General features: G+C 39.4%; 1 protein-coding gene across 12 annotated transcripts in view; it reads left to right on the top strand.

Moving 5' to 3' along the window:
• Positions 1 to 13,438, top strand: part of LOC100167267 (homeotic protein antennapedia) — a 217,155-nt gene that overhangs the window by 186,677 nt on the left and 17,040 nt on the right. For 11 of the 12 annotated variants that reach the window (XM_029488501.1, XM_029488492.1, XM_029488490.1 and 8 more), the window contains one exon: positions 11,482 to 12,905. In XM_029488501.1, the coding sequence (XP_029344361.1) occupies positions 11,987 to 12,905 (919 nt within the window). In that variant the 5' untranslated portion in view covers positions 11,482 to 11,986. Of the gene's footprint in view, positions 1 to 8,833; positions 9,560 to 11,481; positions 12,906 to 13,438 lie in introns of those variants that run through there. The other variant, XM_029488500.1, reaches the window with a different exon arrangement.

Raw genomic sequence — 13,438 nt, 5'->3', positions numbered from 1 at the left:
AGTTTTCTCTCTGTGCACTTTCCAATCCACTTCGCCACACGTATATACTATTGTTTATCCCGCAGAAACGCGCGCGATAAATCAAAGGCTCGAGCGTATACCTAAATAATTTTACGACATCAATGATTTTAATAGCAGCCGCGTACCCTCCGCCAACGGGGCGACCCCTGCGGGACTATCAAGTTTCGTCACCACCACCGCACAACCCATATGCGGGGTCCCGTGTATATTATATTAAATACTGTATAATAATATATTTTGTATGTATATATATATAAAGTAATTATATATAGTAATATTATACGGTATCCTGCCACGGTGGTAGGTATATAATACAGTTGACGTCTCAATCGAGAGTTGGGCGCGCACATAATTAAAAACGAATATTATAATATCGTTATAGCGTATTTATCCCATTATTCTCTTAGCGATACATTATCCTATTAATATATTATCATCGTGGCGCGCACACGACGCGTCCGTTTAGAGGGACAATAAAATTTTAATCACTTAATTGTAAATCCTGCGGGGGTCCCGATGGGGGTTCTGAGAATCGCTGGGAAAATGATTTTTTCGGAAATCTGCGGTCATCGTGTGTAAGCACTGCAGCAGCATCGCAGTCGGTTTTTCTACTTCGTTATGACATTATCTATCGTTAACGTCATCGTCGCCGTATATTCGGTAGTCATATTAAGTGAGCTTTTCTTTTGACATTTCAAAAAACAATAATCAGGTAATTTTTTTTCCAATTTTTGTAATTTTTGTTTACATTGTTCAACCATCATATTATATTATAATGAACTAAAAAGTAATTTTAAATTTTTATTGGATACCTAGGAATTCAGTATCTATATAATGTAATAATTGTGTATAATTTTTATAGAACGATATATTTTTATTTGAGAAACTGCAGACTTGTCGTGCGTAAGTTTATTTTTATTTTGTTTTTAAATATATAGTAGATACCTATAGGTACTATTGGCGTGTTTGTAAAAAAAATTATTAAACAGTATAGGTATTATAGGTATAATATAATATTATAAAAATATTTATAAATATTTTTTGACACCACGATAACGTCATATGATAATATAAAATTATAATACTTAGATAGGTATACGTACATGTAGGTATAATTAAACAGTTTCGTGTTTCTTAAACATAGGTACTAGGTAGTATGAATTATCATAATAATATATAACGTCAAACATTTTAAAACTTCTTGTAATAACAGTATCATGTTTCAATCATTTTTATATATTTTAATTATTACATTATCTAAATCAATTTAAACTCGAATTTTTGTATGTTATTAATTTATTACTATACATCCATAAAGTAGTTTGTAGCTTAAAAAATGTAAGCGTTATTTATTGACAAATAATATAATATTTTGAAGCGCATAATATGCATTTGCATAACTAGTTTTGGCTTAGCTATGAAATATCTATAAATATTTTTTATTTTATTTTTGTAGTTTGCCGTTTAGTAATTCATTAACATTTTTTTTAAAGTGTCTATCTGCACATTTATTGGTGTGGATATACAGCATAATACATTTGCATTAAACAATGATGATAACTGCCAATAATTTAATTATAAATTTATAAATAAGTAAGCAAAATAACACTAAACGATCATTCAACATTTCTGGTTTTCTGTTCCGTATATTTATGAATCTTGATTATAGAATAGGCGGTACAGTTCTCTATATTTAAAGGCTTATGCCATAATACAATTCAGTAAAATATATCTTATGTTAAATTACCAATACGTAATTTATAATTTAAAACATGAAATATAATACGTACATTTACATAATACCTATCACATTAGATAATATAGGTATATTATAAATTACAACTTCATTTCTATACGACATGATGTTGAAGATTAGTTGAAGATTTAACTTAATGTCAATAAAACTATTCATTTTTTTTAATGGTACCTACTTATATAGAACCAAATCATCGAATAATTTTTTTTAGTGACAATATAAATATCACTATGAAAAATAAAATACCTTTTCTATAAATTCGGTGATTTCTCAAATTGCATATTATTGCAACCAACAAAATATTATATAAATAACATACACAATTCTTCTTAGCACTTGTTATAATTGCCTGGGGCTTGGCATAAACAAATTAAAAAGCGAAGTTAATTATTTAAATCATTACATCAATACATTTAGTGTTATAACGTAACTTATTTCCTTTTGCGTTAACTATTAGAATAGGTACCTATAGGCTATAGGTAACGTAATATTTACCAATATTCCTCATTTATATAATTTTTAAATTTCATTAGGTACCAGAGCTATATTATTTTTTTTTTTTTTATTATTATTTAAACCACTTGTTCTTAGAAGTATTATTATTCTTGACGATTTCTGTGTTTAACCTAAATAAGACGAACATAATATAATATATCATCTATAAGGACGTGGCCAATCAAATTAGACAAATTTTCGGGTTTGAATCAAACGCTTTGTTTACGCGTCCGACGCATTCATTTTAATAGGTGCCGCGGTGTTGTATAGTAAAAATATTTGTAGATAAAGAGTTGGCGGCAAACATCACTTATAACATAATAGTATTTCGGTACACAATTATTTACGCGCGTCTGTTTGAACTGCAGCATCGGTGTGTTTGTGTGTGTGTGTGTGTGTGTGTGTGTGTGTGTGTGTGTGTGTGTGTGTGTGTGTGTGTGTGTGTGTGTGTGTGTGTGTAATATTATTATAATCTCGAAATGCGCATAGAGAATATAATTAATAACAATAATTATATAGATTGTCTTTTAACTCGCGTGAAAAATCTCGGTCGCCGAACGCATGGCGATCATTATAAATTAAAACATTACATTTCGTTCGCGGCGAGGTTCTGGTGCGTACAGTTTTGCACGGTCGATTTAAGGCTGGTGTTTTTTTTGTTCCGTTCGTTTTCCTTGATAATTATTGTGCCGTGTAATCTCTGGACCGCGGGAAGAGTTATATTTTATTTATGTATACACACCCGTAAATATATATATGTACAGTCGGTCGCCGCGGAAACTTGTGCGTTAAATTATAGGACGTCGGCTGTGGTGGTGGTGGCAGCGTTTTTGGTGTTGAAACAGCGTTTTTACGACTTATTAAACGGTCGTAAAGAACGCTGACGATAATTTGCTCTCGCGAGGAATGGGTTGACGAAAGCGCTGTGGTTTTTATGGCTCCGTAATATCATTGTACGGTAGTACCTATACGCACGCGCGCGGAATGGAAAAGGGGACGATAAAATCTCTCCCTACGTCGTGTACATAATATATATATATATACATACACCACGGTCGCGGTGGGTACATAAAATATCTTAAACGTCGTCGTTATTTTACACCTTGGCGACGGTGGCGTACGAAATTTATATTGCATATTATTCACACTGCAGTAAACGACGATTTATCCGATTGCAGTTTATTGTATACCAATATGCAATTAGAAAAACCATCTCACGTCGTAATAACTGCGTGATTTGTGAACGACATAAAAAATTAAATAATATGATAATATGGTCGGTACCTGCAGTATTATAATATAGTAGACGAACATATTTCAGCGGGTTTTCGATCGTTCGCAGAACACCGTTTTTTCCGTCGTTTTCACAAAACAAACACACAGACTCCACATAATAATATCTACTGCTGCAGAGAACACCATGGTTTTCGTTGGTTTTCAATCGTGTCCTTCGTCGCTACTGATCCAGTACCTAACACTTTAGTAGTTTTGTCGGAAATCAACTACCTACTTATATTTTTCACCATCCGTGTAAATATGCGGAGACGATTGTAATATTAAAAAAAAAAAACTCCACGACGGACACAAACGCTAATCTATCGCGACAAAACGTTTTCGATGGGATTTTCGTAACGAATATAATATAACACGCCTCCCGCCACCGCCTCTCAACGATGGTTTCCCCGATCGCCATGATTGCCAGCAATGGTTTCCGCTGACAGTTGACGGATGATGCATCGTCCCTTCGACCCGTAGGCTCCACCCAGCCACAGTCGAAATAAGGCCTTTGTTCGAGGCGATAAAATATCCCGTGGCACCATCTGTCCGCTGGCCGACGAGCCACGAACGATACTATATTATTATTATTATTATTGTTGTTGTTGTTGTTGTTGTTATTACTGCTGTTGTGACTTTTGGCGCACCCGATGTTACGGGGGAATTTGGGTTCGGTATCGAAATAATTATACTTACAACTTACCCACAATTTGTCGTTTTATAGTCAACGTGATAACCTTGTTGGCGAAAGTTTTAACATAATAATATAGTAGGTAAAAAGGTAAATACCATATCAATTAAAAAAATTTTCAACTTTCCAAGTGCGCGTGTGCGACTTTCTGTATTTTTTTCATACTCACCGGAACAGGTAGGTATTAGGCATTACTACACCCATAACTACGCGCCGTTCAATGTAATTTCAATCCGATTCAATCCTGTTAAAATAAAATTATTTGTACAGACCGCTGTTCTTTAATAATAATAATAATAAATGAAAGACAAATGATTTATAACGATAAAATATGAAATGAAATTTAATAAAATAGTTTTTTATTCAGACTTTTCTTCCCCAGACTTTTTTACCGTTTACCACCAGAAAAAGTTTTTTATACTCATGCGTGTGAGCAGAATAACAATCCCCTCGTACTTTTAAGGCAATAATATGTCAGCTTACGACCGAACGGCCGGCGCACGATTGCCTGTGAAATTGCCTATACAATTCACCTTAGATTATAGTGACAGCAATTTTTTCCACATTCAAAAGTCGCAGGCGACAAATACGTTTCCGAAATAGTCGAGATTTATTTCTGCTAGAGTAGCTAAGTTGTCTATTGTTTTATCGTATCGAAGTAATAATACAACTGTTGGTCCACATTTTTAATTCCGTGTTCGATCGCTTTTTACTGAAAACGTTATCCGGTCGAGTATAATATTATTATTATTTTCCCATAATTTTACTCGGGTAAGCGGTTACGCCCGACCAAAATAGGTGACGCCGCACAGGTTGACGGCGTGCAAGTGCGGTTGCTTGACCGCAAGAATTCAGGCGCCGAGCAGGGGCTTACGTCTAAACATTATATTGTTATTATTATTGTTGTTATTTTGCTCGTGTCTTTCCACAGCCAATAACGACATACCTATAATACACCCGTAATCATATTTTCTTATAGTGTCACTCCACGATTAATATCCGAATATTCCACGATAATAATTTTGATAATTACTCGTAATATTTGGATTATCTTGTTCGCACAATAACTCACGTATAGCAAAAACTAATGTCGTATCCGATTCGTTTGAAAAATATTGTTTGGTAATATTATTATTAAAAATTGAGTTGTTAGATTTAAATATGGGTTCGTGTCGTCTGAATTTTTACCGTATCGGAATACTCTAAAATACTCTAATTTATCAAATTTATTGAAACAAATATTGTAACGTTACATTTTTCGCTAAAGAACGTTTTTATTATTATTTTTTTTTTTAAATTTATATAACTACGTGTTATCATGATGTGTGACAAAAAATATTTCAACGATCTACTGATTAATATACTGGTCAAACAATTAGGTTTCAATAATATTCGTATGATAATAATATTCTTTCTATTACCTGTCTTTGTTTCTGTGGTGTGTTTTCGTTTTGCGTTTAGTCGTCCGCACGACGAATACGTGTTGTTTGCGTTGTACGCGCGATGGTAGCACTGGGCGGCGTCGACATAGTACGTTGGTTGCGTCGTTCTCACATAGATCATGCTCATTGATCCAAAAGTGGATTGTATATTATTATTATTGTTGTTGTTGTTGTTTTGGACTTTTTTACGATCTCCTTGAACCGACCGGCGCACGTGTGTTGTTTCGTTAAAAAGTTGCACAAAAATATGTCATAATGTCATTATAGGTACTCCTGGAGATCATATTATAATAATATAAATTTTATGACCATTTCATTATAATCCATCTCGGCACTCGGTAACCGTATTATTGTGGTTTTAAACAGTGGTCCGAAAACTATATTATATATTGTATTGAAAAAATATATAATATAGCATAATCATCTCATTCACTGTCTACCTTAGTCCGTGGGAGTATGATACTATTTAATAAATATAGTTTGCAGACCACTGTTTTTTTTTGTTAACGGTTGCCGAGCGTCGAGATGTCCAACACTGGCCCCGGGTTGCAGTACTTATTATAAAGCAGTAGCTTGGATTTAATCTCGTCTCGCCGTCGCCAGTCACACAACTCTACCCACGAGTTACCAATGGCAAAAAGTCGGTAAAACTGTAAATGGCACAAGTGTATAACTGGTACATCCGGTGTACGACAAAGTATTTTCCGGACAATTGAGAAACCGTCATCGGATTTCTACGGACGTTGCGGATAACATTTAACATTTTAATTGTCGTAAATTATTATTGTTTAAGTATCGGGTAGGATTCCTCTAGTTAATTTTTATTCTAATAGTTTCGCATGTCAAATATATTCTATTTGCATTGTTGCCGATGATGACTCTCGTTTACAGATCGATTTCGTTTGTGTGTACCAACCTTTATATTATATAATATAATACAGCGTTTCAGTAATAATAATTTTCAATGCATTCTTTTGTCGTAACTCATATATTTTGTTTACAACAAACCTATTATTATTGTGACCACTTATAGCGTATACCTAAATATTATATTGTTGACCTATACTCGAAATTCCAATTCAAACCGTATACGCTATGTGACAGCATTAGGGTATATTATAGTACTGTATGTTTATTACGCTCCCGTCTATAGATGATCAAATCGTTTTACCACTTAGTATACCTACCTACTCTCATTAATAATAGTCATATTTGTAACTTTTCTTCTATACTTGTATTTACTGCTAAGTACAATTTAAATGCGTTTTATGTAAGTATATAAGAAACAAAATATAAAATGTTTAATTGCAATTTTTTTAATTGTATAGACATTTTGTTGAATTTAGGAATTCTAGAACTATTTTAACTATTTTTCAATTTCGTTCACGCTATATTGCTTTGATTTAATAAACGATTTTTTTATTACATATTTATTTGAAGTATAGGTAATGTGAATTTTAAATTAAAAAAAACATTAACACTAATTTTTTAGTGCAATACCTGCTGCAATCAATTTTACTAGTTTTTTATTATTAGATACGACATCCGCGCCTTAATAATAACATTATAATAGTAACTTGTAAATATTATATAAGTACTATAATATGCATAATTAACGAGCTATGTTATCGCCGCGTGTTAATTGCTGCGCTCAGACGCGACGACCTTTAGTGTTTTCACTCTGTGGACGTTATATATTTATTTGAATAACGAAATAATATAGTGCATTAATGCAATGTGCATTCATTAACCCGTCAATACCTACTATTGTATTATGGAGATATATTATTATTGAAACGCGCCGCAGTATTCGCGACATATACCTACCTAATAATATTGTGGTAAATAATGCGAGGTCCTAAATAATAATATTTCCTCTTCGGGTGCGAAAGTCATTGCTCGAGACAATATATTTAGGTTGTGTCCAATAACAGATAGAAGTAAAAAAAAAAAACCACAGGAATCGGTTACTGATAGAAAAAAACGTACTATAAAGATTAATTTACCACGCAGACGTCGCTTACAATAATAATAATAACAATAATAATATATATAACATATAACATCGCGTAACGGTGGTATTTGTCGGTTATACACGCGTATGCATAGGGGCGCGGGGGGGTTTATCGGGGCCCGAAATTCACGTCCGTTTGCGATATATAATATAATATAATAATATTATATACACTATAAGACTGAGCGCTGACGGTGGAGGTTGTGGTGGTGGAGGAGAGGAGATCGTCGGATTTAATATAACGGAACCCGGAGGTGGTATTGTCATTCACCATATATATTTAATATAATATATACGCATTGTGCACGAAGAAACGAACACGGCAAAAGGGGTCCCATAGTCAGTCACTCTCACTCTCATTCACTCTATCTTCGTCTCTCCACCCAGCGCGTCGTTCTCGCTCTGTTCTACCTCTACGACAACCATAATATATAAATACCTAGTTATATATATATATACATATGCAGCCACCTATATACTACTATATAGTGTAATATACCTATCCGTCGAGTTTTGCATATTAATTCGGGTCTCGGCGGGCTTTAAACTGCTATGTGGGGAACACTGCTGCCTGATGAATTTATGTTTCGTTTATTCATGACGCGCATAGCACAAACCGGTCAACCCTTTCGCGTCCGCTTTCAACCCCTAAACGCTCGGGGCTGACGACGGACGGGCGTGCGGCTGCACAAAAGATACAGAAATTAAGCCCGCGGGACCTTCCTCCGCGCCATCGTGTCGTCGAAATATTGTATATACGATATCGTTTCTGGCGGTTTACATGTCTCCACGCCCCCCTCCACGCCACAGCCGTTTTCTGCTTCTTTAATTTCGTCTCTCTTCTCCGGACGTCTCTATGACTTGTTGTCGAGACTAAAACGATGTAGGGTGAGGGAAATCGCGTACAAGTATAATAGTAAATGTATGACGTGCACCTGCAGGTAATTGCATGCAATTAGCCGGCAGTCATTATAAACCTTGCTTAAGCATTCGGACCGGTGGCCAAAGGTCGCCGTGTGCCCCCTCCAACCCTGCAACGCTTTTACCACCGCTCCCGCAGCCTGCGGTCTATAGGCACAATACCCTCCCCACGCATAATGCAGCGTAGCATACGTCTGTTTGCACGACTTCTGCGCTGTTGTTTAATATCATATGATATTATAATTTATTATTATATATTATTGTGTTTACCACCGCGGTGGTAACTGCGCGTGGTTCTTACCTGTATAATATTATTATTATCATCGTTGAGGAGAGTGACGTGAGATAAGAAATCATCTGAGGTCGATCGGAGGACGGCAAAACTGGCTACGCTGCACGGGCGCGCCGGAATAAGTCAGATTAGTGAAATACGATCCGTCTTCCTGTGTGCCCTTATTTTCACCATATGTGCTCTCGTTGTGGCGTTTACTGCAATATATATATATATATAATACTTTTGTTAAGAAAATATAGGCCCACAGGACGTCCCGTGTATATCATATTATAATATACACGTGTTTATATATCATGAGGAAATAACGAACCGCTAATCATATCCAAACGACTTGTATAATGTACCGAAACCGACCCTGTCCGCCATTGTAGCCGTTTTTGTGTTTTCTAGGTAAAAACAAAAAAAACTGAATTTTAGTTTCCGACGTCCCGACGACTCGGGTGGTGTCGCGCCGCGTTGTCTTCACGAGTGTCGTCCAGTGAATTCTCGACCAAACGCCATCGATTCGATAAACGTGATTTCGTGTAATGCACAGTTGTGCCTTTTCGGGTCTTTAAAAATAATTTCCGACGCCTGCACTGCAATATTGCTCTCTTGGACGTCTCCCGCATCGTCGTCACTCGTAGCAAACACACAATGGCGTATTATAGTAATTATTGTTTTTAATATTTGCATGTCAAAGAGCTATTGGGTTCGTGTCTACAGGAACTATTATTGACCTTTAGGTTTAGCTATATTATGTCACACCAAATAACTGTTTTGTCTCTGTATCTATCCCGCTATAATATTTTGTACATCGCTGGACTCGGGGGGGGGGGGGGGTCAAGAGGGGGCAGTTGACCGCCCAGAAAAAATATATTCAGTGGGAAAACTTGTCGTTTTAGTAAATTATGATTAATTCCTCCCCCCTAATTAACTCTAATCAATGCGTGTTGCAATCGCAGCTTTCATACATTTGACGGTCCACACCCTTTAATACGACTATAGGTACGACATATACATAATATTGTTACCTATATTTTATCGAAGTTTGTATTTTATGCGAAAAACAACCAAAACTATTGCAAAGAATTTTGTGAATTAATTGTAAATATTTGTAAATCTTCAGAAAACTTCTAAATGTACATTTGGGGGTAGGGGTAAATGCACGTAGCACCACAACTTTGGTCGATTGATTCCGGTGCAATTATAAACAATTGTACATCAATCCCCAACTGTGTAAACCATCGGTAAAATTAGCGATGCGATAACGTTTTCGTAGGCCACCGTGGTATAATGTAAACAGCATATAGGCGATATAATCATTACGGGTCCTATTAATTGTGCTGTTGTGGACAAAGATTGCATTAGACGTTGTGTGTACACGCTGTACACTGTGTATTAATAGTGAGAAAAATATACATCAGTTTATCCCCTACAACAACAACGAATGTATAGAAGAAAAAAATGAAACAATAATCACTTGTCTACAATAGCACATAATATTATATAATATTTGTGTAGAACGTATTGAAGTTGTACTATGCGACGTAGTCAGTGGCGTGGTGGAGTGAAATATTTTATCGGGGGATGTTATACTTATTATTCGTATTATAAATACCATATATATTCAGATGAAGTTATCGTATTGTGCAATAATATCTCAATAAATCCGGTAGGTATTCACTAACCCACCCGTCCCTTATCAGAATTATAGGGAAACCGCCCTTAAAAATCTCGGTAAACACGCCGCCGTGAAAAGTGAGAATGAAGAAAACCGTCCGGCGCAGCAAGTCTCCATAGTAGACGGGTATAGAAAAACGGATTTAGATAATTCAATCGAGAATTCGCGACGAGTTAAATGCGTGTACAACATGCGATGTGCCGGGGGCTCTTTTTTGTCCGTGGTAAGAGGGGCTAATATTATTTAATGCGCACACCTACGGTTTGTCATCCGGTTGGTACGCGTCGACGAACTGGCGCAACTTGTCGTCAACCGTGAAATATGCTGTTTATTCGCGTGCAAAGTGCGTATATGCAGCCGGCAGCGTGGAACAGCTGCTCCTGCGTCTCTGCCATTGTCGTCCACGCAGGATATACGTATATCCTGCGCAGTGTAAAATATAATAATGCCCAACGCAATGCATATAGTATATAGGTAAGCGCCTGTACTTTGTGTAGCACGTGAACCGTAGGTCGGAGGGTGGTGGGGGAGGCCGCACGAGCCCATTGTGCCCATATGCACGTATATTTGTCATCTATTGACGCGGATCGACGTCCCGCGGCCGTTGCGGTGGAGTGCGGAAATTCGCAAAACAAATAGCCTGCACAAAGGCCCACAAGAAATATATCAATACGTTATGTACATATATGCCTAAAGGTGTATACTCGGGCAAAATGTGGTGGGGGCAACCCGTTCCGGATTTGTGTGTAGGGGGGGTGGGAGGGAGAAAAGAGAATTTCACGTCGAATGGCCGTCCGAAATCCGGCGTGTAACTACATAATATGATATTGTCATCTGCAGCGCAGTTCCTCCTCACACGTACGCGAACAATCGATTGACCTGTGTGCGTTTGATTTTGTGTGTTTCAGGGGCGGATTTCGCGTACCCGACCAAGTGATCGCGACGACCGTCACCAGTACCAGCACAAGCAGACCATCCGAATTCAGCTGCAGCAGCAGCAGAACCGTCAACCGCACGGGTACCGGAAAAACCGCGACCGCGGTTGGACCAGCGAGAGCGAGACAGTCGTCGGCAGTGAATCGGCGGTAAACCGGACGACTCGTCCACCGTTGACGACTGTAAGACGGCCGCGCGTCGACGACCCGTACCATCGTCACCGACACGACCATCTCCACCACGACTGTAGGTTGCGCCAGCACGAGCACCACCGCTACCAGACCGACGGCCACGATGACGGCGTGCCGCGACGTTGCAGCTGTCGGTGGCCACTAGCAGCCACATCACTCAGCGGTCGAGCGGTACACCGCGCCGGTGCAGTGTAATCACGGTACATCGAGCTCCACACATTTTCGCGACCGCGGTCCAGTTTCAGCGGCCGGCAAAGTGGAGGGCAACTGCGGCGACCTGTTGAACATGAGCTCGTACTTTGCCAACTCGTACATGCCTTCCGACATGCGGAACGGCGGAGGCGGAGGGACCGGTGGAGGCCTCGTTGGAGGCGGCAGCGGCGGTGGTGGCGTGCTTGGTGGCGTTGGCGGAATCGTCGGCGGCGGGGGTGGCGGTGGTGGTGGCGTGGTCATGGATCACCATCATCACGGCCAGCAGCACTACGTGGACAATGCGCCGTGTGACCCGACTGCCCGGCAGGGCATACCACCGCACCACTACGTAGGACCCACTGTCGGCGGACAGCCGCCGCAGGGCATGCCGTACCCGCGGTTCCCGCCCTATGACCGGATGGAAATTCGGCAGGCGGCCGCCGCGGCCGGCTACTACAACAACCATCACCAGTCGTCCATGGACGGCTACAGCAGGCCTGAGTCACCCATCGGCGGTGGCCTGGTCGGAGGCGGTGGTGGCGGTGGCGGTGGCATGGGCCAAATGACCATGAACGGCCACACGCCCGTCGTGTACGCCACGTGCAAGCTCCAGGCCTCGGTGGCCAACGGTCTCGTCGAACCGGGCAGCCCCACCGATATGGTCGACATGACCAACCACCACCAGCAGCAGCAGCAGCAGCAGCAGCAGATGACGGCCGCCGGCCACCACCATCATCAGCAACAACAGCACCACCATTCGGCGCCGCCGCCACAGTCGCACCACCAGCAGCAGCAGCAGGCGTACTTCAGCAACCTGAGTCCGCACCACCACCAGCAGCAGCAGCAACAGCAGCAGTCCGTTGTCCCGCCGGCGCCTGGACACCACAACCAGGTCGTGGTCAACCCGCACCAGCAGACGCCGCCGCTGCAGACTCCCACCGCTCAGAATCAACAGGCGGTCAACAACAACTCGCTGCCGAGTCCACTGTACCCGTGGATGCGAAGCCAATTCGGTAAGTACGAGTTTGGTGCTCGAATTATTTTTTTATTTAATCACCTATTCAGACAGCTACTATCATAAAACTTTTACATACTTAACCCTTCCCCCCTCCCCAATCGAGTCCCTACCCGTAGGTCCTCTCATCAGAATGTTTTTCCCCCGTTATTTCACCACCGTCGGCCGTCACGATGAAGGGCAGCAATTTACCTGCATATAAATCGTTTTCATAACAGACTACGGCGGACAACGTCATTGCAGCAACAGGTATACCTATTTCTAGCCGTTTCTCTGAGTGCGTAACATCACTAACTCACAAGACATCCAGCCCGGTTAGGTTTACATAATATTACAATATACAAATAATATCACGAAATAATACCCTCTCTGACTTAGACTTGAACCGTTTTGTGGAATGCGCCTGTTTCTAATATCTTAAGCTATCATATAAATATAATATCAATATAGAGTTGTTTAATTTTTGTTTATTTTGTTTTTGATTTTTTTTTTAACCTTCGATTAAAAGCGGTAGTTTTTCTACCTTTTTTT

Source organism: Acyrthosiphon pisum, chromosome A1 (assembly GCF_005508785.2).
Source record: "Acyrthosiphon pisum isolate AL4f chromosome A1, pea_aphid_22Mar2018_4r6ur, whole genome shotgun sequence".
Classification (NCBI taxonomy): domain Eukaryota; kingdom Metazoa; phylum Arthropoda; class Insecta; order Hemiptera; family Aphididae; genus Acyrthosiphon; species Acyrthosiphon pisum.
Note: the sequence above shows the minus strand (reverse complement) of the source record. Positions and strands in the feature narration are given on the sequence as shown.